General features: G+C 35.1%; 3 protein-coding genes and 2 long non-coding RNA genes across 11 annotated transcripts; 4 read left to right on the top strand and 1 right to left on the bottom strand.

Annotated features, from left to right (window-relative positions):
• Nucleotides 1–2,932: 2,932 nt before the first annotated feature.
• On the top strand, nt 2,933–3,502 carry LOC109585898 (uncharacterized). Its single transcript, XR_002186719.1, has 2 exons — nt 2,933–3,328; nt 3,372–3,502. It is a non-coding gene; the product is annotated as an uncharacterized LOC109585898 (long non-coding RNA).
• A 131-nt stretch (nt 3,503–3,633) lies between these two features.
• Nucleotides 3,634–8,769, bottom strand: LOC109585901 (uncharacterized). 4 transcript variants are annotated; one of them, XR_002186724.1, is made up of 7 exons: nt 8,601–8,769; nt 8,475–8,538; nt 5,946–6,265; nt 5,784–5,851; nt 5,278–5,429; nt 5,155–5,208; nt 3,634–3,868 (listed from the first exon to the last, which is right to left on the bottom strand). It is a non-coding gene; the product is annotated as an uncharacterized LOC109585901 (long non-coding RNA). The 4 variants fall into 4 exon arrangements; XR_002186722.1 differs by having other exon boundaries at nt 5,122–5,208; nt 5,784–6,265; XR_002186721.1 differs by having other exon boundaries at nt 5,784–6,265.
• Nucleotides 8,770–9,508: 739 nt separating this feature from the next.
• On the top strand, nt 9,509–12,934 carry LOC105314331 (transcriptional adapter 3-like). Of its 4 annotated transcripts, none has more exons than XM_011408438.2 (13): nt 9,509–9,556; nt 9,612–9,665; nt 9,728–9,764; nt 9,917–9,986; nt 10,045–10,104; nt 10,549–10,836; nt 11,157–11,256; nt 11,403–11,544; nt 11,633–11,715; nt 11,795–11,938; nt 12,317–12,394; nt 12,494–12,622; nt 12,775–12,934. In XM_011408438.2, exons 1-13 carry the CDS (start codon nt 9,536–9,538, stop codon nt 12,880–12,882), a joined length of 1,314 nt encoding a protein of 437 aa, XP_011406740.1. In that variant the 5' UTR covers nt 9,509–9,535; the 3' UTR covers nt 12,883–12,934. The 4 variants fall into 4 exon arrangements, with proteins under 4 accessions (XP_011406740.1, XP_019857600.1, XP_019857601.1 ...); XM_020002041.1 differs by having other exon boundaries at nt 9,519–9,562; XM_020002042.1 differs by lacking the exons at nt 9,917–9,986; nt 10,045–10,104 and having other exon boundaries at nt 9,525–9,562.
• Nucleotides 12,935–13,354: 420 nt separating this feature from the next.
• LOC105314330 (kelch domain-containing protein 3-like) lies at nt 13,355–14,004 on the top strand. Its single transcript, XM_011408437.1, has 2 exons — nt 13,355–13,379; nt 13,427–14,004. The coding sequence occupies exons 1-2, from the start codon at nt 13,355–13,357 to the stop codon at nt 14,002–14,004; spliced, it is 603 nt and encodes a 200-aa protein (XP_011406739.1).
• A 3,432-nt stretch (nt 14,005–17,436) lies between these two features.
• Nucleotides 17,437–25,580, top strand: LOC109585894 (uncharacterized). The gene is made up of 15 exons (XM_020002039.1): nt 17,437–17,520; nt 17,611–17,805; nt 18,057–18,249; nt 18,676–18,891; nt 23,020–23,079; nt 23,127–23,198; nt 23,254–23,412; nt 23,630–24,076; nt 24,129–24,212; nt 24,268–24,389; nt 24,446–24,598; nt 24,646–24,844; nt 24,889–24,951; nt 24,997–25,059; nt 25,113–25,580. The coding sequence occupies exons 1-15, from the start codon at nt 17,437–17,439 to the stop codon at nt 25,484–25,486; spliced, it is 2,484 nt and encodes an 827-aa protein (XP_019857598.1). The 3' UTR covers nt 25,487–25,580.
• Nucleotides 25,581–25,589: the final 9 nt, after the last annotated feature.

Genomic DNA, 25,589 nt, shown 5'->3' with positions numbered 1-25,589 from the left:
CAAAGCCTGAAGGCAAGAGCATCTAAAAGAGAGTAAGAGAGGGAGGGAGAGAGATACAGGAACAGCAATACAACTAGTTCAATCGTGTGAGTAGGTTATTGAGAGAGGAGAGTTGGGAGTGGGAGTATTATCTGATATTAACATGTTAGTTAATTGTTTTCTTTATTTGATTTTAGGAGGAGCTGAGGAAGAACAGCAGTAAACTAAATCATGTGAGTGGGTTATTGAGAGAGCTAGAGGGGAGGGAGGGAGAGAGTGAGTGTGTTTGGGACATTAATGCATAAATTTATTGTTTTATTTGATTTTTAGGAGCTGTATAAAGGTAGTGGGTTTCAAGTCCTCGTGAAGTCCTTGGTTTCTGTGCAGTCTTTGATGTTGTCGTGGAAGTCTGAATTGCATCGAATCATTGAAGAGGTCCTCTTGTGTGCTGGAGTCTAATAGCTTTGGGGTAGTAGTATTAAGAAGATTTCAGAGCAAGTTGCTATTGTATTATTATTGTAATGCTAGTTGGGATTGCCTGCAGCTAGTAATATCTAATCCCTTGCTTTATTATTATTATTGTCTGTATCTGTGTGCATGCATGCATGGTATTAATATTACTAGGGAATCCCTTACAGAGTCTGTGAGGGTCAGTGGTAGGAAGTGTAGGATGTGTAGTTGATATGTTACTGGAACTGTATTAAGGACCACAGGTTATAATTTAGTTAGTATAAGAATACCATAACCAATGTGTAACCAAATGAATGTAAATTCCTATTTAATCACAAATATTTTATTTGATTTTAACGGTCATAAATATGACTTAAACTGTTTCTAAGTTTAGGGTCCTAAACATGACGTTAAACTGTTTCTAAGTTTAGCTATTATTGGTGTGTTTGTATTATACTAATTGGTTGTCCCTTATTGATTCCGTGTGTATGTACTTGTGCCCATGACTAGGGGACAGAGCCCCTTCATGTTTCATATTATTGTTTTTTAATATGTTAGTGTCTGCATGTACATGTGTACTTCATAATAATGTATTAATGTTTAATTTATTCATGTTGGTACACGTGTCCTCACATAGCGTAAGATTGTAATGTCTCCTGATCCCAGTCTTGCTGTCTCTGACCACTCCACCTGCTTGCAAAAAGACTCTGTTATTTTCAATCACATAATCATTTTATGGATCGAGCCTGTAGCGTTTGTCATTATCATGAAATAATTCAGTACCTTGTGAGAGCTAGTGTATCAATCAAGAACATTCCGTATGATTTACTTACGGTTCTTTGGAAAAGACGTCATGCAGCTAACAAGGAGGCAATCATGGTGGACACAACACTTCACACTGTTATCATAGCATTGAGGATCAAGCATCCAGCACTAATCTACAGTTTACAATTGGATCATCATCTAATACTAGCTGACTGAGAGGAGGAAGGAGAGGAGCTGATAGACATACCAGAGGAGGAGAGGAGAACATATCCTAGCTGTTGTGGATTCAATGAAGACATGAGCTTATTTTTTCACTGTATGGGTTGAGCTACCCTTTTTCACAGTGACCTGCTTTTAGTCCCGATCATGTGAGAGGGAAGGGGAGAGGGTTCTGCCCAGGAGTGTGGGCAAGGAGTCCCCCTTTTGGGTCTGATAGTGGCTCCCCGTATCTCATGCTAGAACCCTCTCTTCTTCTCTTTCTCTCTTTTTCCTTTTTGTGTGATATGGACTCTAAGCAGAAGAAAGGATCAGACTTTTTCTTTTTTGTCTCGATCCTTTAACTAAAACCAGGCAAACACTATACATTTGAGCTAAGCCAGGTTACGGTGGGTAGATTGGTGAGGTTTGTGATGCAGGTAGCCTGAGGGTCCTGGGCACTAGTTTCCTAATTCTCATTCTGAACTCTTTCTCGATCCCGTGGCTTTGACTTACGATCAATTGTTGAGTGTTTGCCCCAGCTTTCAAAATAAGTCAATAGCTCTCATTGTAGGTTTATCATCAAACGTAATGTTACAATTATATGTGTGATCTGACATTTTGATGCAAATAATGCGTCAAGTTGACATGATATTAGCAAAATCTCAATTCTGCGTTGCATTTCGTGGATGCACAATTAATTTTCAATTTAATAATTATTCTTGATTAATATAGATATTGTGTGGTAAATTGTGTATTAATATTACTCTTATTATGTTAAGGTTCTAGAGGTTACAGTTATATAGACAGTAATGGTAGGAGGTATCTAGTAATAGGTCATTAGATAATGGTACTCTATTAAGATAACTTGTCTTACATTTTGATACAATATAAGTTGTAGGTATAGGTAATATGGTATGGCATTAACATAGGAATGTATTTGTATATAGCAAGGTTAATATGGTATAGATATCATTGTGTCATATTAAGGTTCATAGGTTAATAAGTTAATGTAGGTATAAATATAATTATATGCTGTTATAAGATGAGAGTGTACTTTTATAGCAAGGTTAATATGGTATACATATACATGTAGGTATCATTGTGTAATTTAAAGGTCATAGGTATAGTAGTAGAAATTAGAAGGGTACAGGTTATATAGTGTAGGTATAGTAGTAGAAATTATAAAAGACAGGTAGTTATACATAGGATATAGGCTATAGTGTAGAAATTAGAAGGTAGTTATAGGTATAGTGTAGGTATTGTAGTAGAAATTAGGAAGCAGGTATAGTTATCATTAGGTTATAGTATAGGTATTGTATAGTAGAAATTAGAAGGTAGTTATAGTATAGAAATTAAGAAACAGGTAGTTATAGGATACAGGTTCTATAGTGTAGGTATAGGTTATAGATCTAGGTTTTATGAGTTATTATTATTTTATTATTATTATTTTTTATAATTAAATTTATTATTTATTATTATTTATTATCATTTATTATTAGTATTATTTATAATTAAATTTATTATTATTTTTTATTATTTCTTATCATTTATTATTAGTATTTTTTTACCTGGGGCCCCAGGAATCATTTTGAAGTACAAAGGATCAAAAGTTAAGTATCATTCCATTACACACTATATGTATTAACTTTTTTGTTAAGGTATTTAAAAAGTAGCTGTTTGAAAGACTAAAGATCTTACAGTATAGAATCAATAGTGTCATGTTAAACTTTCTCCTTGTTCAAGATTTTAGTCCCAAGTTCCTGTTAAAGATTGAAGTCCATTCAAAGTCAGTCTCAATATATTTTGTTAACTCTATTCCTTTAGTGTGGGCAGCAATGTAGTGCTGCCTCCACATGGCGCTGCCTGGGATCACTAGTGGCTACTACTGCTAGTGATGCTAAGAGCACTACACTCAAGAAGAGAATAAATACTAACAGTAAGTCAGTAACTATGTATGATGAATGACATTCCATTGTTAGGTTAATGACATTAAATGGATAAGTACAATTCTCTGCTATTGAAGACTACTTTAAGAATATTTAGTTGTATTATATCATATTTAAATATTAACTCACTAAGCATTATAATGATTTGTTTTTCTTGCTACTGATTGGCTGACTGGCTGTTGCATTATAATTTTAAAAAATATATAATTTTTGTTTATTACACATTGTCTTTATTATCATTTTTGATTACAATTACTGCAAGAGCCATTAATGCAGAAGCAGGTGTCATGATTAATAATATATAAACAGAAATGAGAGTAATTCATGAACAATGACAACAACATAGAATATATTGCACACACTACAGGCATACGTTCATTACGTTGTACATGCAGTGCAGTATGTACATGTACATGTACAAACAAGAGTACAGTGATGTTAATGTCAGAGTTCTTTGTTCCTAAATTCAGTCTATCCAATCTTCAGTATATAAAGTGCAGATCCTTGAGATGATAGTTCAGGTCCACAACCTATAATAAATAATAAATAATAAGAAAATTAATGATTAATGATACATTATGATAATAATGATACATAAATACGATAAGTCTAACATTATACTGATTCCAACAAAAAATTTTCAAATGACAGGCATTTTAAAAGTAGTGAACTTTTGGAAAAAGCAAAGGCTGTAATAATAGCCCATGGTTTTTCCCAAAAAATGGCTCCGAAATCACCCCAAAATTGTATTACATTTTCTGATACATATTGATGTCCTTATGCTGTGTAGCAAGTTTGAGCTAATTCCGACTTCAATTTATCGAGTTACGGCCATTTAAAAAAATGAGCCAAAATCTGAAAAATACTCAAAAAACCATGGGCTATAGCCCATGGTTTTTTCCAAAAAATGGCTCTGAAATCACCAAAAATTTTTATTAAATTTTCTGATACATATTGATGTCCTTATGCTACGTAGAAAGTTTAAGCTAATTCCGACTTCAATTTTTTGAGTTACAGCCATTTTAAAAAATGAACCAAAATCTGAAAAATACCCAAGGTTATAGCCCATGGTTTTTTTTCAAAAAATGGCTCCAAAATCACCAAAAATTTTTATTAAATTTTCTGATACATAATGATGTCCTTATGCTGTGTAGCAAGTTTGAGCTAATTCCGACTTCAATTTTTTAAGTTACGGCCATTTTAAGAAAACGTCAAAATTTAAAAAATACCCAAGGCTATACTATAGCCCATGGTTTTTTCCAAAAAATGGCTCCGAAATTACCACAAATTTTTATTACATTTTCTGATTTATATTGATGTTCGTATGCTACATAGAAAGATTGAGCTAATTCCAACTTCAATTTTTCGAGTTACGGCCATTTTAAAAAATGAGCCAAAATCTGAAAAATACCGAAGGCTATATATAGCCCATGGTTTTTTCCAAAAAATGGCTCCGAAATCACCAAAAATTTTTATTACATTTTCTGATTTATATTGATGTCCTTATGCTGTGTAGAAAGTTTGAGCTAGTTCCGACTTCAATTTTTTGAGTTACGGCCATTTTGAAAAATGAGCCAAAATCTGAAAATGGCTCCAAAATTATCCCAAATTTTTATTACATTTTCTAATACATATTGACATCCTTGTGCTGTGTAGCAAGTTTGAGCTGATTCCGAGTAAAACTTTCTGTGTTACAGCCATTTTAAAAAATATCACAATACCCATGTACTGTACATACACATGTGTGATTGATGATTAATGGAAACTACATGTAACTTTAAACCTTTGGAAGCTTCATCCCAGCCCTATAGCTTACCATTTCTTATTGATTGCTATTCTTCCAATATACTCAAAAACGTGGGCACAAGATCTAAATAAATAAATAAATACCATTATTATTATTACTATTATTATTATTATTATTATTATTATTTCTTACTTGAGGACATTAAAAAAAGCTGATATTTCATTGCTATCATTGTAAGCTCCGCCCCCAGCCCCTCCCACTGGTGACCCTATTGGAGAGAGAGTAGGTCCTTGATAAAGGAACAGGAGCATCAACACAATCCTACCACCACTGGATGAGAACATCTAGTGAAGAGAATAAATAAAATAAATAAATTAATTAAATACATAAAAACAAAATTTAAGACATGCATAAGGACATTGTGCTACAGATCAAACTGTTTGAAATATACAAAATTAATGTACATGTACATGTAATATGTAGTATTACAGTAATCATTGTTAAATCTAGAAATAAATTTTGACAGACCGATCTAACTAAAAATAGTAGACTTAAGGACACCTAGGGCTAAATATGAGAGACCAAAAGCTGAAAAATGAGAGATTTCAGGAGACTTAGACCAAATATGGGAGACTAAAAGTCTCCTAAACTCCCTCTAGATCTAACAGTGATTACAAGTTATCATTATTGGAGCTTACCGATATTCAAATCTTCAACGACCAATAGAAAGCACATCAATAAATCCCTCGTCTCGTGAAAGCTAAAACTACATGCATTAATAGAAACAGGAGGAACAGGAGAGGAGCTGGTACATTAGGACCAGGAGAGAGAGAGGGAGAGAGAGAAGGAGGTTGAGATACCTTATCATCAGGAGACTGATCATCACCAGTAACATTAAGAGGATTAATAGCCTTATACCAGGGGCCGCCCCGTAATAGGATTCAGTTTAATATTCCCGTGTGATGATTCCTTTGATAGTGAAGGAGGACCAGTTCCTTCGTCAGTATTAGGAAATTCTGAGTCACTGGGCGGAGTTAAGGGTGGGGCAGTCCGGGGGTAGGAGGGAGAGGGACAGAGGGGGTAAGGGGAGGAGGTCCCTCTCTTTGTGCAGTTTTGATGAGTGTCTGAGGATTATTGTCAGTAGAGGGAAGAATAGCCCACTGATCCTTTCCTTCTCTTCCTACAAAAGTTAATAGAAAATACAAACAATGATAACAAAAAATCATAGTAAGTACAGGTACATGTATGAGCATAATGAATAATGATTGAAGTTAAAGGTTGCGTTAATGCATTTACATGTGCATGTATACAGGAACACAAATTACATTGTATTGCTGTATAAACATACATGTACATGTATAGCTTCAACTGTTAACTACAAGAGAAGGAGAAGAGAGTCCAACCCACAATAGACTTTTACTAATAAGTGAGTATAAAACAAGATGAATTACTACAGACAGTTGCCTAATCCATATACATGTACATATACATGCATAGAGTAATCTATTAGAGGTGGGCAATACCAGAAATTTTGAATCGATACTGATACCAAGTAGTCTGAGTCTCAGTATCGATGGTATCGAGTAGTGAATGAGTAGTCAGCTACTGCGCATGTGCAAATAATTTATAATTAGTTATTAATAAAAATTAAGAGAAAAAAGCTGACATTTTTTGTAATTATTAAAGGGCGTGGCAACTGTTATGACGTCAATGTAGGCGTGGTGGGGCATGGTCACTCACTACTCGATACCAGGATTTGGTATCGAGTACTTGGTATTAGATATATGAGTACTTTGGTATCGTATCGCCCACCTCTATAATCTATACAATTCTTGAATAGGTTAACTTATAAACTTAGCCCTGTCTTAAACTATCAATATAAACAATTAAACATTTGAATCATTCTAAACAAGCAAGGATATACAGTATGTACATGTAGGACAATCAGTAGTAGTAACAGTTAATGAAGTGCTGCAATTGTTATACCGGCATGTAGTGTCAACTATAAACCACAACAAAGAACAGGATGACTTAGAGAGGGCAACCCATTAGACCTTTTACAAATAACTGAGTATAAAAGGAGAGAGACCTTCAATGTAAATACGTCCAAAACTGCAAAGGTGTTATCTCACCAAAAGAAAATTTTTGAATGGGTTAACATAACCCTGTCTTACTTTTAATATAAAGATTAAAAAATTAATAGTGCTGGGTGATATGCTATACTTTGAAATGATACAATATCATATAGAGGTGGGTGATACCAGAAATTTTGAATCAATACCAATCGATACCAAGTAGTCTGAGAATCAGTATCGATGGTATCAAGTACTGAATGGAGCAGTCAGCCACTGCACGTGCACAAATTAGCTATTAATAAAAATTAGGAGAAATAAACCGCCATTTTGGTAATTACCAGAGGGTGTGGCCAGTATCATGACGTCAAGGTAGGTGTGGTGGGGCGTGGCTACTCACCACTCGATTTGGTATCGGATATATGAGTACTTTGGTATCGTATCGCCCACCTCTAATATCATATAATAATTGCCCAAAAATGAAAATATTGATATCTATTATCCATAAGTTATTAAGCCATGCCGATTACCTTTAATGTTATTAAAACGGCTCAATAAAGCTGTTACTGAGAACAATTATTATCAAAAAGCATTATATTAACCTTCTTTGGCTTGATATACATGTACATGTACTTAAGCTACTTCATCTGCCTTCCCAAAAAAGTATAGTTACAAATAAGTTACGGCCATTTTAAGAAAACACGAAAATTGTGAAAATACTTTAACTTTAAATAACTTTACTGTATACAAATGTATACAGATGGACAGCCAGCTTCCTGAGCTGACCGCCAAACAAAAAAAGATTAAACAGATAGAGAGAGAGAAAAAAAAAGAGAAAATAAGAATAGTAAATAAGGAAATAATAAAAATAAAAATAAAATGAAATAACTACTAACATAAACAAATCAGGAATACATAGAGTTTACAGGAAGATTGGCACAAGAAAAGCAAGGACATACATAGTGATAAGAACAAACATTATTAGGGTCAAAATGAACAATAAAGTGATTCCAAAAAGTTTTCTTTACATGTAATTTAATAGTTTCTTTAGAAAGAGAGATTTTTACAGGTGGAAGAGAATTCCATAAACGAGGGAAGAGGGTGAAAAAAGTAACCAACCCAAGGCCTTGGTTTTTTAAAAATGGCTCAAAAATCACCCCCTAATTTTTATTACATTTTCTGATGTATATTGACGTCCTTATGCTATGTAGAAAGTTTGAGATAATTCTGACAAATATTTTTGAAGTCATGAGCATTTTTCCAAAATTGCATGTACATGTACATGTACCACCAATTCTTACTATTACTATCACTTACTGAGTAGTTGTAAGACACAGTTTTCCTTTGGTAGATTAAGAGCTCTGGTCCATTACTACACAACCTATAAAGAATAATAAATAAATAAATAATATAATAATTATTTCAACCATAAAAGTCTGTTACTTTTTTAAAGCTTTACAGTGTCAGTGGACAAAATTACAGGAACAAACATTGAAAAAAAAACCAATGAGCTTACAAAATATAAATCAAAGCTCAAAGTGGTCCTCACAGCGAGAGAGTGGCTATGAAAAAAGAGAATGTATTCCCTCCAGAAAGCCGCCATTTTTAATATCACCATAGATATTATAGACTACGTAACCGGGATTGGAAACTGATGACGTCACGTGTACAGACTGTGTGATTATTAATGCATGAAATTGCATGAATTTACATCAAAATGGTGAAAATCATGAAGAATTGTTATGTTTGATGAGCCGTATTAATAATATACTGTGATGTAGCTGGTTCTAAGTAGCTTAATCGCATAAAGAAAATACCAGAGATCACGATGGCACCTTTCTCTTCGTGTCTCTATGCTTAGTTCGCTCGGGAGAGGTACAACAGATCGGCCGCTTTTTGGCGTTATTTTGGTGGATTTCTGCTCTCAGTAATATGGCAGGCAGAACTAACCAGTCTATTCTCATGTAGCATGGCCTTGTGCATAGTTTTAATCATAAAATGAAACTGGGGTAGCTAAAGCTTGTTTGCAGGAGGGAGAATAAGACATTTTCTCTTGTCACGGGGAGCGCACTTGCTTTAAACACCTGTTTTTACACAGCTAACACATTTTATTTTTGTATCAAAGAAAAATATAAACATGTGCGTATATTATAAGAGCCCAAGCACAGGTGAAATAGCTTGCGGGACTTCACTAGAGACCATTCTTTCCAGCCATGTCAGGGATTTTCGTCCGCCTCTCACTGTCACAGAGACTGTACCTGAATAGTTACATTGATTTGAATGGGATCACGTGATCTGTTTCCAATCCCGGTTACGTAGTCTATAATATCTATGATATCACCAACTTAGGTGCGCGTTAATTAGAAAATACTATCAAAATGGACCTTTCTCCTCAAGAAGTCAGTGTAGGTTTTTTAAGCTTTTCTTAATTATTTTCTCTCCATTTTATTCTAGTACCAGGCCTGTCCACTTCATTTTTATGATTTCAAGCACCTGGATCACATGAAAGTACGTTTAATCTAATGATTTTTAATATTTTCAATTTTTGTTCGTTGTCCACATCCTTGTAGCTATGCCCCACCTACTCATTAATATTCTCAAGTCAACGTGAGTACTTAAATATTGAGGGAGGGTCTGGCATTAAAATTTAACTTGTGTGCACGTTAAAATAGATGTAGTTGAATTTTAGTAATTAAGTAAATAAAAATTGTCATGATTAGTTACATTGTATTAATTTTTTTTAATTATTTTTTCTCCAGACTCCATTCCACTTGATGATCTTGATAAATTACAGGCGGAGCTCTCAAACCTCAAAGAAGCAGCTCAAAAGTAGCGGCCCCATCCATCATTATTAATATTTGTATCATTACACTTCCTTTCCTATTAGTCGAGTACAATTACTGACATCAGAACTAACTGTATTGAATGACTGGCACGTGAGGAGAAAGTATGTAAAGTTAAAATAAATTATACATTTGTAATAAAAGGATATTTACCTTGTAACCTGCCATGCAAGTGAATGGAACAGCATGAGCTGTGTGAGCTACTGTACTATAGTGCCATATGCTTTTTGGAGCAACTTTAAAGATTTGTAGGAAGTCTAATTTTGATTGGAATCAGCTTGAACTTTCTAGACAGCATAAATACATTACAGGATCTTTGGCCCAAATTTTGAGCAACTTTAATAATTCATAAAAATGTAATTTTGACTGGAATCAGCTCAAAGTTGATACACAGCATAAGAACATAGATATACATGTACATGCATCAGAAAAAAATTACAAAAATGCAGCAGTTTCTCATGATAATAAATGTATTTGGTACTTGGTGAAGCACAAAATTTTATAGATAATTTTATTATCATTATTATTATTTTACCATTCCTGTACAGGAGGAAGCACAGTGATACAGAGAGTGGTAGCACAGCTCCTTTCTCAAGCTCAGCTCCTAGCAACACTCGCGGTACATCAAAATCACAATCAGGAGCTTCACAGAAATCACCTTTAGAACAACTATCATCTTCATCAACTAGTAAGAGAACTAAAGCCAGTCACAGAGGAGGAGGAGGAGGAGGGGGAGGAGTAGATGAACATAAGAAAGGGAAGGGTAAGAGCAGGGGAAGTGGTGAGACTGTTATACCAGAGAAGGATCAGAACCAAATAACAAGTGCTTTAACAAAGTAAGTGAAGGATAATATGTACTATTGTATGTATTGTAACTAAAATCCTCTTGATATAAGTATTAGTTAAAGCACTGTTGAGAGTAGGTTACGGAAATTATTGCATGAGGGGCAGTCGAGAGGAAAATGTAGCACGAGGCGAAGCCGAGTGCTACATTTTCGTCAAGACCATCCCGAGTGCAATAATTTCCGTAATCTACGAATCAACGGTGCTACAATTCATCGTAATAGTCACAATTTAATACATTTTAGCATAAATTGTATGTAGCTAAATTAATAGTCATAATAATGGTCTTATTGAAAATGTCTTTTGTTTTTAGGTCTAAAACAGAGGGGGCTGATAAATTTTGGGCTTCGCTGGAACCGTACTTTGCTGACATAACGGAGAATGATTTGCATAATCTTCAAGCACAAGATAATGTAAGAAAAAACAATTAATAATTATAAAACTACTACATGTACATCATTAAATAATACCAGCATTACTAAATCGTAATGCATGTATACAGTATTTCTTGTCTTCGATTTAAAGAATTTACTTTTATTTTATTTAATTTTGTGTTTAGAATTTTGACAAGAGTTTATTTGAGATACCCAGTCAAGGGCAGCACTACAGTCAGCAGTGGCTGATGGAGGAGCTGAATGAAGAAGGAACAGAGACTGCTAGACTCCACTCTGGACTAACTAAAGACCTACAAGATGAAACTAGTGAGGGAGAGAGAGAGAGAGAGAATGTACATGTACATGTATATGTACTGTAAATGTAGGAATATTATTAATTTTGTATTGTTTTTAGATATTTTATTCAATGAAGGAATAACTGCTAATAGATCCAATACATGCACTAGCTATGGACCACTCACCCAGAAACTAATGGCAGTATGTCACCTTTTATTATAATCTATTATTATTATTATTATTATTATTATTATTATTATTATCTTTATTTTATTTTCAGACGTTCATTGATTCTCCTCATGGTTCTCAGTTATTTTCTTCCGGTAAAGCGGACTCTTTCCCTTCAACAGTTATATCACCAGCTGCTCTTGAGAGAAGACTAAAAGAGGAACTGGTAACACTAGGACTACTGGACCCTCCTGAAGTAAGCAATCACTTTTAGATAATAATAGTAAACTAGAAGAATGTAAAACATTTAAAGAGGCTCACTCCCAGCCATGCTATTGTTGTGCTGTATGATCCTTCTTGCTGCTAAAGTGCTAGAAAAATTTTTGGATAGCAGTTTTGTCTTATCCTGTTGAGCGTTTGTTGCAAAAGAGCACAGACTAGCTGATAGCTGCCGTTTTATTTCATTAGACCATACCCACTTTCAATGAAGATTAGGCTACTTAACTATAATAATAGTTAGACAACCTGCCCATACAAACGCTTTCTTGTCTTAGTGGGCTTTGCCCAATTTAAGTATGATGAACATGACTGTACAATAGCATAGTATAATGTCCTTCTTTTTTGTTCCTGTTAGTCACAGAGGGACAGCTCTGATGATGAAGATGAGGTTGTTAAAGAATTAGTGAAAGCACAAACTGAGCTAAAAGCTGTTGTAAGTTTGTGATAAAATTATCTTCCATTTCTTCACTACCTTATACCATATACAATGTACTTTAATTGTGTGTGTATCTTCTTTAATCTTGTTCTATAGCATGAATACAATCAGCAGCAGAAGAGGATGCTTCATTCATTAGCTAAGTCTGAGATAAGACGTCAGGAGATTAGGAAGCAGCTGCAAGAAACTGACCAGGAGGTCATGGAATGGCTAAGAGTGTTCTCAGTAAGTATATGATATCATGATTTGTTACTAAAGGAATTCCTTCAGGAAAAGTTTGAGCTTGTATTAGAATAGAATAGACTTTATTGTCAGTATTATTGTGCATAATAATATTAAAGTGATCATAATTATTATACCTGATTGTATTGTTGTAGAGTTATAGGCAGAGGAAGAAGAAGGAGCCAATCAAGCAGAAGGAAAGAGAGAGTGCTCAGAGGTGTCTTGATAAAAGACAAAGACTATCCCAACACTTGCTAGTTTGATTTAGTTTATGTGATATATACAACTCAATCATAAGTCAATGTCAAGCAACTATAATCAAGAGCAAAGCAGATATACAATCTTCAAATATGATTTGTTCTGTGACTGCTTATAACTATAAGCAGGATAACATTAATTGCTGCAATGCTGCAGAGATTCTTAAGTGAGGAAGTGATAGAGAAGATTTAGACTTGCACGTGCAATTGCTTTGCTTGCTCATACATGTAGATCATGTAGCACAATCTATAGCTTGCTTAGGCTCGCCCCTTTAATGTTCTACATTCTTCTAGTGATCTATACTTTAATTTCTCTGAATAATACCAAGATGATGACAATACAAAGCTTATGTTTATTGTAACATCATCTACTCTTGATTGTATGCACTGCACTTGGGCATTATGGGTGGGGCTGGATCACGTGATAAGTGATAGCATGGTGATAGGGATTCGGGAAAGTTAAAGCTTGAAGGCTAAGATGGACAGAAGTTTAGATGCATCAGGTCAGTTCCTCCCTCTCTTGTAAATGGTAATTATTGGTATTCTACAGGTCAGTATCAACTGGGATGGAGGGCTCAACACACAACTGCAGTAGTAGGAGAGGTCCTGTACTGTTGGGGAGGGGAAAAGAAAGGATTAGATGTGTCACACTGTGATTCTCCTACAAAGAGACTGTATACTTCTGCTATTGATACGTTTAACTTATTATCTGGTATTTGGTCCTCTCAACCTACTAGTGGTACTCCTCCACTGGGAATCAGAGGAGTCTCCTGTGCTGTCATTAATAATAATATTTATTATTTTGGTGGTTGTTGTGGCCATGACAGTTGCTTCCATAACAGTTTGAACTGTTTAGACACTTTGACTCTTCAATGGAAAGAATTACAACCAACCAGTGACAATTTTGTGACTAAGAGAAGCAATGGTGGTATGATAGTAATGGGAAGTGAAGGTGAACCTCAACAGTTACTGGTTATTGGTGGATATAGTCCTATATCAATTGCTACTAGTCTCGCTACACAGTATCATCTTCAATTTAAATATGATACGTTTACAATACCTGGTGTTAATAATGATCATCTTAGAACTAATGAACAGAATATCTACAACCTGTCCAGTGGTAAGTGACTCATTGTATTGTACCGGTATTGAAATTTGTAAAAAAATTTTGTGGCCGGAGCTAAATTACATATAGTTTGTTATACATATGTAATCATTTAGTACATAAGTAGTATGTGTTACTACATGTGTTATACACATGTAGTCTTTTAGTTTTAGTACATAACAGATTGCATGTAAAATTGCCAATTATTAATAGAGGTACATGGCTTCTTTGCCAATACAAAATTAAAATGGCCTTAGCAGCTTAAGTTTTTTCTTCTTACGAGTAATTATGACATGTAATATGGCACTATACTGCTGCCTATATATATTTAAAAGAGTTGAGAGGCTCTAGTATCGCTAGCCTGCCACATTTCTTCCCGCTCAACCCTTTACAAAGCCAGATGGCCAGGATGAAGTTTGGAGCATAAGTCACTGCCAAGTAAGAATTATACATTTTAGAAGGTGGTAATTTATTGGAAAATGGTTTTATATATCTATTCAAGAGTGTCAGCACAATTGCTGCATTTTTAAATTTTTCTTCCTTACTTTGCAAGCTTGTTCTCCCTAGCGATGCTCTTTAAACCAGGGATATAATAGACTAACGTAACCGGGATTGGTTATGGACCAGAAGTTAATGGACCTTGTGCATCGAACGTTCTAATTAACGCGCACCTCTCAACTGGAGTAAGATGGCGGATTTTTGGTCAATAGGCAGGCTGAACATTTTCCTCTTTTATCAAGTCATCCTTACTTTAGGAGCCACTTTGAGTTCTCTTTTTGTTTCATCACACTCTTTTTATTTCTCTTGTAAGCTCTTTGGTTGTTGTTTTGGCTTTTTAAGCAGTTTTTCATAGGCCTATTCTCACCCTTTGGCAATTCCCGTTTTGGTAAATTTTGTTTCCAGGAGCCAGGGCGCTTGCCCCTCCATTGCTATGAAGACAGAAGTGTATTCAGCTGAGTCCTATGACTAATGTCTATCATCAGAGTTAGTCTCAGTCCATCAGGACAAGGTACGGTGGAATAACTCACTCAGTTGTCATGTTGCAGCTGGAGTGTTGATGATATGGCCATCTTTTCTCATCTTAAAACTATAGGATGGCTCTTTTATGAATAGTTGAGGGGTGCAAGAACTCTCTGGCTCTCATTCTTGATCTGTAAATTCACTGGTTGTACTGTACGAGCAATTCATGTCATATTAAAGTCTGTGTTGCTATCCAATACTTGCAGAGAGGAATAATCACATTTAGGACTCGTTTGTGGCTCGTCACATTTGTATCCTCTCCTAACAGTTTTATTTGATATTCATAATTATGAAAAACATAATTGACATTGTTGCTACAGTTATTATTGTTTTTAACACTACATTACTTTTGTATGCATGACACTTCATATATTTACAGATATTTTATTATAAAGAGTATATACATAATACATAAACGATAATTTAAAACTGTCTGGCCGTTAACAAAGACAACTGTTGTGATTAACATTTATATTAACATTAAAAATCGTGTAATGATGGTAGCGTTTTACTTCATACCAGATGTCACTATTAACAACTAGTTACTTGAAGCACAGCTATTACAGCACACTTACGATCCTTGGAGTGATTCTTAGATGTGAATGAAGACCAATCCTATAGTTTTAAGATGAGAAAAGATGGCCATATCATCAACACTCCAGCTGCAACATGACATCTGAGTGAGTAATTCCACCGTACCTTGTCCTGATAGACTGAGACTAACTCTGATGATAGACACTAGTCATAGGACTCAGGTGAATACAATTCTGTCTTCATAGCAATGGAGGGGCAAGCGCCCTGGCTCCTGGAAGCAAAATTTACCAAAACGGGAATTGCCAAAGGGTGAGAATAGGCCTATGAAAAACTGCTTAAAAAGCCAAAACAACAACCAAAGAGCTTACAGGAGAAATAAAAAGAGTGTGATGAAACAGAAAGAGAGCTCAAAGTGGCTCCTAAAGTAAGGATGACTTGATAAAAGAGGAAAATGTTCAGCCTGCCTGTTGACCAAAAATCCGCCATCTTAAGGCCTTCATACACGAGGCAACTTGTTGCTAGCAACCAAGCAACATGTTGCCAAAAATAGAACATCTTTCTATTTCTAGCAACATGTTGCTTACAAGATCAAAGTAACCACAAATGTTGCTAGCAACAAGTTGCCTCGTGTATGAAGGCCTTTACTCCAGTTGAGAGGTGCGCGTTAAATAGAACGTTCGTTGCACAAGGTCCATTATCAGACTCTGTTATTATTCATTAAAATTAATGGCAGCAATCAATGGCATCTTAGTAAAATGGCTGAATATAAATTGTTATAACTAAAAGATTAGCAACAAGAAAAATTCAAAAACAACTTTAAACAATGTAAAAACATGTAAAGGATCTCTTTATTGTAGTTTCATAGTAATAGAATGTAGTCCATTCCCTTGAGAGGTACCCAAAAGTCATACCATGGCAAACTGGTTATTCTTGAATATTTCCTGAAGAACACTCTGGAGAAACAAGAGAAGTTGCCTAAACAATGTAATAAATTAAGTAACAACATTTCATGACAAAAATACACTCACAGAAACAAATGTTTGGGCTACAGAGGTACACAAATGGAATTTTAGCCATAATAAGAAGATTTGACCAATTTAAAACAAATATTAACTTACAATAACCTATCAGAACCTTGAAGCCGCCATTATAACTTTGCAGTAGATTTTTCATAAAGCTAAATACATTTGTAAAAGAGAAGAGAGCAACTTCATACTCTGACTTCATACTCCAGTCATTGAGAGCCGCCATCTTGAAATTGATAACAGAGACTGCAAAAAGTTTTTATACACAAATGATGCGCTCACGTGATCCCGTTGCCAATCCCGGTTACATTAGTCTATTATATCCCTGTTTAAACATATTTAGCTGATAAATGAAGGCTTGGACTAGCTATGGAGAAAGGTCTATGAGTCTAGAAGACTCATTTTTTAATTTAAAAAGTTTTAAAAAATCTCATTAAGATACGTGTATGCATGCAGGACAACCCAAGTACCATAAATGTTCAAATAAAGGTCGGGCTTGAATAAACGCCTGGTACTAATAATCTTTAAGTATAGATACGCATATTTTACTCAATATAAGTAGCATCCACTTTAGAGTGTCCCAAATGGCCTAACTTGTTAAGTTGAGTGCAATGATCCTAGAGTTGCGAGTACAAATCCTGGTTTTACATTTTTTAAATTTTATTTTACGCAATTTTTGTCCTGCAAAGAAATAAACGCCCACGCTTTTATTTGAAAATTTACGGTACTTGATACTTGCCTATGTGGCGAGTCCAATAAACATACAGTTACTGATTATTATTTTTAGGACAATGGATTGTTCCAATTATCAGTGGACAGTGTTTTCCACCAACCAGTCACTTTATAATTGAAAGGATCAGTCATGATAAAGGAATAATGTATGGAGGAATAGCAACTGATGGTGGTGGAGATATTTCTACTAACAGTATCTACTTGTTCCAATTATCAAATTGTACAATAGTAAGTTATACACTATCAGTATAAAGCCATTAACAGTAAGAATGATACATTTATCACTCTTAATTGATCTTATGAATAATATATTTCTAGAACTGGGAGTGTCTTAACCAAGGATCAGTACCTAATGATGGACTGTGGCCTAAAGGAAGAGACTTTCATGACAGTACTATTATCAATGGTGTCTCTACCTCACCTACACTAGTAATGATTGGTGGAGTGGATAGTTGGAATCAACCGTTGAATGAATGTTTATTATTAGACACAAGCCAGTACAATTGGATGAAGGTATTAATACATTATTATTGTCATTATATGGGCATTATTATTATGAATATGAGTTGACTAAAAATTTTCAAGCACCAGTTTTTTAGGGTGTGGCTAAAAATCAATACTTTGCTTCCTAGTTTTTAAAATTTTGTTGTGCACGCCCCTATAAATGCCAACCTTATACGACTACTGTACCTACATCAGACCATCCCATAACTGATATCAATGTCACTCTGTAAATTGTATACTTTATTTCTTATTTTCTACAGATTCCTCTACCTGAATCTGTTAATGGTAGATATGCTCATACTGTATCATCTTTTGTTGTTGATCCTAATCATGTGTTCCTAATAATAGTGGGAGGTTGTACAGAAGCTGAACTCAAACATGTAGGAGGAGGAGTAATAAATAGGTTTAATAAACCTGTCACTGATCCTAATATCACAATGGTAGTGGAACTAGGTAATATTATCCACATGTATTTATGGGAGAAAAATTTTGTATGCTTCTGCTAATTCACACCCACAAAATATATAGGCAAATGTGGTGCAATACATTAATTATTGTAGATAATATTAATAATACTGTAATGAAGTGACTGGACATCATTGTTTACATTGTGTGTGTACTGTATATACTGTGAACCTAATGCGCATCCTCAGTATGCATGTGGTGATTCATTGATTGTATGGCTCTCTCTCTCTGTCTCTCCTTTCTTTTCGTTGTTTTACTTGTTTGTTATTAACATGATCTTCATTACAATACCACTGTTCAAAATTATAATTAGAACAATACATTTTCCCGAAATTCAAAAGTATAATTTTGTCATTTTTTGTAACTAACTTATTTTATTCCTTCCTTTTCCTTCTCCCTCCCTCTCTCCCTCAGTTTTTAATGATGGTCAATGGTCAGTGGGTCCAGTATTAGATTCATTTAATATTCCTTTATTGTATGAACTAATACTAAAAGAAAGAAGAAAGGAATCATACATGATAGATAAAGTGAAGGAGCTTCAAGTTATCAATGAGTCTTTACATCATGATCTACAAGTGTCTAGAACTAACAACCAATCACTTCAGGAAGCACTACTAGCACTGGAATCAGGTATACATGTACTGTATTACAATTACTGTATACTAGACGAATGTAAAACATTGAAGGGGCGAGCCCAAGCAAGCAGTGGTATAAACACCATGTATGGTTGTTGTAAGAAAGTAATGGCAATTACTAGATGAATGTAAAACATTGATGGGGTGAACCTAAGCAATTAAAGCAATGTACATACAATAGATATTGACAGACTAACAATACTCATGACAGTGCAACTTAAGCAGCTCAGAACTTGATTGAGTGCAGTGTAGTTCTTGACCTACCTTTGTAATCAAATCAAGTTTAGCATTTGGAAAGCATTAAAGATAGCTAGAAACAGTCACTGCACAAATGATATGGCTAGATAGGCAACTGTAGCAATGTAGTCCAAGTTAATTCAGGCTGTGACAGACATTCAAAGTCATTCACATCAACAAAGATGACATATCTGCTTTCTTAACATTCCTTGCCGTTGCTTTGGACAGCAGTATGCGAGTACAGTAAGTCGAGTTATCAGTAAAAACAAGTTTCATAGTTACTTTATGGCATCTATACTCTTGCCTGGCTGTTGGAGAAGCCTTTGGACAGAGTTTCTGTCTTGATTTGCTGCTAGAAAACTCACGACTTTTCCCCGTGTGTTGGTCGCCATTTTATTTCATTGTGGCCACTCCCACTTTTAATGAAATATTAAAAACTGAATTTATATACCCTTTTCAATGCATAGCATCTACCGCATTACACATAAATAGGGGTGACGTACGTGTACAGACAGACAAACATACTCATCTCGTTTATGTGGGGCGAGCTCAGGCTCACCCCAATCATCAAAATATTATTCTGATCATCATCAAAAATTAACACTACTAGAAGTAATGTAGAACATTAAGGGGCGAGCCTAAGCTAGCAAAGCAACTAGCAAAGCAATCATAGTACTGGATCTATCTATCTATCTATGATCTACTCCTGATGATTTCAAAGCATGCATCATGATTTAGCATGCATGCTTGCTATGCAGCAAGCATGCATGTACATGATGAAAGCTAAAGATTATAAAATCACTTTAGATCATTTATTTTATTTAACTTTTAGTCTTCTAGTTTAACATACACATTTCTTGCCTAAAAATGTCTGTAAAGATGCTTTACTTAGCTTTAGATATAATATTATCCAATGTTAAGATGACTGAGAAAAAGCTTGATTGACTTTCACAGTTTTAATAGCAATTGCATCAATTAAAACGAGCTTCATAGGTTATTAATTGAATTTAAAACCTTCTATAGCTGCTGGAGAAGTCTTTGGACGGTGTATCTGCCTTATATTGCTGCTAGAAAGCTCATGAATTCTTCCAGTGTGTTGGTTGCCATTTTTATTTTACTGTGACCGCTCCCACTTTCAATGAAAAATTGAAAATTGCATTGGTAATGCATAGTATCTATCTACCGTATTAGATCTACGCATAAATAGGGGTGACGTACGAGGACAGACATACAGACAGACAGAGGGACAGACGGGGCGTGACTGAGAGTATAGCTAGAGTGGGGCGAGCTCAGGCTCGCCCCAATTATCATCAAAAAATTATGGCTATGATAGTCTAAAGGGGTGGGGTGAGACTATGGCTATGATTAAGGCAAAAAACTCATAGTGATAAATGAGATAAGCATGAAATAACATAGTGCATTGTCAGTTAGATTTCAGTATTGTAGAGTAGCATGTGTAACGATGTTATTATTATCTACTTCAAGAGCTACATTTCCTAAAGTTAAAATAGTTTCTTCAATGACAGACTGGCTCTTTGTTGGTCCTCTTGTTCTCTCATCCCTCGTATCCTGGCTCTTTCTACAGACAGGTGATCTTCTCTTTCAGAAGGAGACTCCGTCTGTTGTTTTTGGGCGCAAAGAGACCTATCTCTAGCATTTCTCTTGTCCCTCCTCGCTCTTTTCTCCTCCTCAGTCTCACTCCTTCTCCTTTCCCTATCACACTCGTTATGACGAAGACAATGGGCATCTTGTGAACTACTCATATCTTCTTAGTTTAATATTCTCTGGATGAACTGTTGATCTCCTTGGATTTCTTTCTTGATAAGTTGCTTTTTGCACATGCCACGTGGTACTGTAATTATCAAATTATCATTTTTAAAAACAAACGTGTAATTTTTTATACGAATAAATAGGGGTGACGTACGTGTACATACATACATACATACATACAGACAGACATACTCGTCTCATTTATGTGGGGCTCGCTCAGCCTCGCCCCAACAAGATTTTGTTTTGTTTTATTGGGACGAGCCTGAGTGAGCCCCACTCAGGCGAGAAGTCTTCTGTATGTTTGTATGTACATGCATCTCCAGTCATGCCTATTCTGGTAACACCTATTCTGCTGACACCCATGTGTGTGTACTACTATCTATTTAAATGTGAATGATCTAATGCGGTAGCTTAATTTTTAATTTTTCATTGATTTGGGTGTGGTTGGCTGGTTATAATGAAATAAAAAATGGCGTTTGTGAAGGCTATGAAACGGGAGCAAGTCTTGAGCTTACTTGCAGCAAGATAAGACTGATCTTTTGTCCATACACTTCTCCAGCAGCAAGAAATTTAAGAAAGCAGAAATAAAATATTTCTCGTGGTCTCTTGTCATTGTTAAATGACTACAAAAGTTTGAATACAACTGTACATGCAGTGACTCACTGACGAGCCCACTGACTGCTAGCCTTAAGATAACAGTCTCTCTGTATTGTGATATTGCTCTACAGAATCATGCATGAGTCTTGGTATGGTACCAACAGCAACAATACTATTAACATTATTTTTCTCACATAATAAATCACTGATAATTTACTTTTCATCATTGTATCATAAAAGTAATAAAGAATCATAAATGCTTTGAGACAAACAAATGCATACCGGGCTCGCCCCAGTTCAATGTCCTACATTCGTCTAGTTATTGTATGATTTTGTCTGTCATTTAATTACTTATTGGGGCGAGTAAAAGTAAGCCCCACTAAGACGAGAAAGCGTTTGTATGTATATTGTCTAACTATTATTAAAGTTAAATAGCCTAATCTTCATTGAAAACAGGTGTGATTTAAATGAATAAAATGGCGGCTATCAGCAAGCCTGAGCTTATTTGTAGCAAACGGTCAGCAGGATAAGACTAAATTTCTGTCTAAACACTTCTCTAGCAGCAAGAAAGGTTAGGAAAGGAGATATACAATCTTTGTCTATTATTATAAGAATTTTGATAAGTTGACCTGTATGCATCCAGTGCATCTAAACTGAGTTGACAAATGCATGCAGTCAGTTAAGATTGCTGAAGCTACCAGTGAGACAGTGACTGCTCCAACTATCTTTCATACTATTAGCAAAATAACTTTAATAACTGTAGAAATTCTTAACTCACAAAGCGAGAAGAACAAGCTATAAAATTTCCTTCCATGCAAGTTCTGCATGCATAAGTGTATTGACATCAACATTTTTAGCTACATTAATGTCTAAACATTGTACATTGCTAATCAAAATTAATCGCTTTGCTCGCCCCTTAATGTTTTACATTTGTCTAGTATCTTTTATTATTGAGTATTGCCCATTTACTATAGTATTAAGCACAGTTTCAATAACATCATTACCAGCTTGAATGAATTTTTTGAATATTTTGTTAGTGCCCACATTTAAGTACCACATCATGTATTAATTCTTTTTCATTATTTTTTTATTTCTCTTACTCTACTATTTCAAATTAAGAAAAGAGTTTGCTAGAAGCAAAACTACTAGAAACTAAGACTATTCTTACTAAACGAAAGAGAGACCAAGAGGACTCATCACACTCAAGTAATGCATAGATTATAAAATACCCATAAATATGTACAGCTATATATAGCTTGTAATTTTGAAAGGTAAGTTCCTTATTTTGGTGATTGGTGTGTTAATTCAGCAAAATTATGCATGGCCATGTGCCATTGTGCATACACATAATGGCAAAATGGTTCAAAATGACAGGTTTCAAGTTTTTGGGGAATGTCTATCAAAATGCCAAAAATATTTACTGAAATTTCATTACGAACTAAACAGTACATTAATTTTTTATATTGATTTTGATACATTAATTTTTTTCTATTAAGAGTAAAACTTTAATTTTCTGCAGATAATATTAAGAAGCTAAAAACTGATGAATCAGTGGAGGAGAAACAAATAATGACTGATGGTTAGTGTATCATCAGTACATAATATTAGATGAGTCTATTAATGTAGAAGATATTGAGAAACTTAGAGCTACAGTTGAAGCATTTATAGCTGAAATAGAAGAGAAGAAACAAGTAGAAGGTTAGAGTATCATCATCAATATATATATATATATATATAATGAGAGAATATTTAGATCTTAAAACTAAAGTTGCTGATAATGAGAGGTATACTGCCAAACTAATGAAGGAAAAGGAGCAACTACAGGAGAGAGTCACATCCTTAGAGGAACAATCCATCAAAAAGACTACCAGTACCAAAGAAGTGCAATTTGATTACATGATCCCTTCAATGGGTAAGAGTATTGCACTGACTGAGTGTATATTGTATACAATTGATAGATAATTTGGAATGTCTGAGTGATGTCCAGGTAGCAGAGAAGAAGCTGTTCTTAATTCAAGGAGACAAACTTCAATTGATGAATTGGGAGAAATATGGTCTAAGGATTGGAGTACAAGAAGGAAGCCTATTGTCCTCTGAGACAGTAGAAGCAGCAGTGGTTGCTCTTGTAGGAGGACAGTTCAAGTTTCCTCGTAATACTGTCCTAGTGAGTGCTGTGTATGCAGTATCACTCTCAAAGCCTCTCCTCAAACGACTCAAGTTAGAGATACAGCACTGCATTGATTTAAGAGGACGACCAGATCTTGCACAATACTTAAAGTTTGCTATAGCTCCCATGAGCACATCTAGTCTTCCTTACCAATTCTCAATAGTTGAGGGAGGAGAGTTTAGCTCTAATAGTGGGTATGGATCCATTCACCGTAATAAGTTCTGTTTGGTTTGTATACTGGGGGAAGAATGGACTAACGGAGACACAGAAGAAAGAGAGGAGGAGGAACAGCAACCACAACAAGAGGAGAATGAGGAGGAGGAGGGAGACAAAGAGGGAGGAGAGGGTAGTGACAGTGATGATGATGATACCAGCAGTACTCCACCAGGGGCTAGTGGAGCATGTAAAGGTTAGTTAGTGAGTCTATTGATGATAATGTAATGTATTCCACTACTGAATAGAGTCTACTAAAGAGACTAACCTCCCAACTAATACAGTGTCTGTTGCTGGTCCTGCTACTACACCAAACACTGATCATGTTAACAGTAAGTACATGTACACACTCCATTACTAATATAGTATTATTATTTTGTTTATTAGAGGCACAGTCCACTGGTGTAAAAAGGGCTGTAACATATGCTGGTCTGGTTTATTATGAGGAGAAACGTGTAGAGGATCTAGTGACATTTACTGCAGCTAAGAATTTGGAAGCACTTATTCAAGTGAGCATGCATGTTGTATTTCATGTACACACAGTGTCTTTATTATTATTTGATAGTATATTGAACGGAAACACTCTCAAGCTGAGATTGGACCAGATATTTCCTTTAGTTTCAAGTTTCCTTATGATTATGTTGAATTAAACTTTGATGCACCTCAAAAGAAACCATTCACTGGATGGACACTTACTCCTCACACTGATCCTTGCAGAGTAAGCTAATTGTTATTTTATAGCACTAAGTCATTGTATATATACAGTTGTATCAAGAGGCCATTGATAAATTTGGTGATAAAGAGCATTCTCGTCCTTCATGTTGTCTCATATCAGTTTACGGATCACCTGATGCTGTCCCTTTTCTTAATTACTTCATACCACTGGAAGGTGTGGCTCATCCAGTTTCATTAAACATTCATAGAGTACGAAGAAATTTCACTGTTCCTGTTCATCCTTCAACAAGTAATAGATACAAATTATTAATTTATTTATTTAATATTAATCAGATTCTACTACCTCCTCCTATAATGTAGTACATGAATCAACTACATTATCCACTGGAGGAGCTAGTTAGTATTACTGTTACACGTTACTTTATGACATCTATTCTTTAGATGCTCCTAGCAGTAGTGGCAGTGATGGAACTATTCCAGTACCAACTAAAAGAAGAGAAGGAGGTACATGTACACGACATGTTTTGACTAACTATTGACTATTGGTATTATTGTAGGCTTTGATATTAAAACAGCTAAACAAAAGATCAAACAAGTTATGATTGAGAATCACTCTGATTTTGCTGGACTCCTCCAGTTTTCTCTGGTCCATGTTGCTAACAAACTATTTGAGGTTCATATGATTCCTCCTGAAGTTCAACAGTCACCAACTTATGATGCCATATCTACCTGTTTTCTATCTATGATGAATCTATTGGACTCTAAGTCTGACCTAGAGAAGCATTGTGTGAAGTATCTAGAGGCTCTGTCTAGTGTTGGGGGACCAATAGAATTTGCTGCTAATCTCTTGAGGAAAAAATGGACAACAGCTCTAGAGGGAGCACTTGAGTTTGAACAGTCTGTGAAAAGAGTTAGAACTAATGATGAATGATGCTGCACTTAAATGATTTTAATTTTTAGCTAATGTTATTTTCTATTTTAAAATGTTGTATTTATGTAATGTTCCACTGTTCTGGTTCTTTCCTGAAGTGGGT

The sequence above is a fragment of the Amphimedon queenslandica genome, unplaced genomic scaffold, assembly GCF_000090795.2.
Source record: "Amphimedon queenslandica unplaced genomic scaffold, v1.1 AMPQUscaffold_12987, whole genome shotgun sequence".
Lineage (NCBI taxonomy): Eukaryota > Metazoa > Porifera > Demospongiae > Haplosclerida > Niphatidae > Amphimedon > Amphimedon queenslandica.
The sequence above is the reverse complement of the archived record's forward strand: the minus strand, read 5'-3'. Positions and strand labels throughout refer to the sequence as shown.

Coding starts and splice junctions, on each gene's coding strand:
- LOC105314331 (XM_020002041.1), top strand. CDS start 9,536: ATGGACCTTTCTCCTCAAGAAGTCAGT. Junction 9,563..9,611: donor TTTCTCCTCAAGAAGTCAGT/GTAGGTTTTTTA, acceptor ATTTTATTCTAG/TACCAGGCCTGTCCACTTCA. Junction 11,545..11,632: donor AGACCTACAAGATGAAACTA/GTGAGGGAGAGA, acceptor TATTGTTTTTAG/ATATTTTATTCAATGAAGGA.
- LOC105314330 (XM_011408437.1), top strand. CDS start 13,355: ATGGACAGAAGTTTAGATGCATCAG. Junction 13,380..13,426: donor CAGAAGTTTAGATGCATCAG/GTCAGTTCCTCC, acceptor GGTATTCTACAG/GTCAGTATCAACTGGGATGG.
- LOC109585894 (XM_020002039.1), top strand. CDS start 17,437: ATGTATGGAGGAATAGCAACTGATGGTGGTGGAGATATTTCTACTAAC. Junction 23,080..23,126: donor GAAACAAATAATGACTGATG/GTTAGTGTATCA, acceptor CTATTAATGTAG/AAGATATTGAGAAACTTAGA. Junction 25,060..25,112: donor AACTAAAAGAAGAGAAGGAG/GTACATGTACAC, acceptor GTATTATTGTAG/GCTTTGATATTAAAACAGCT.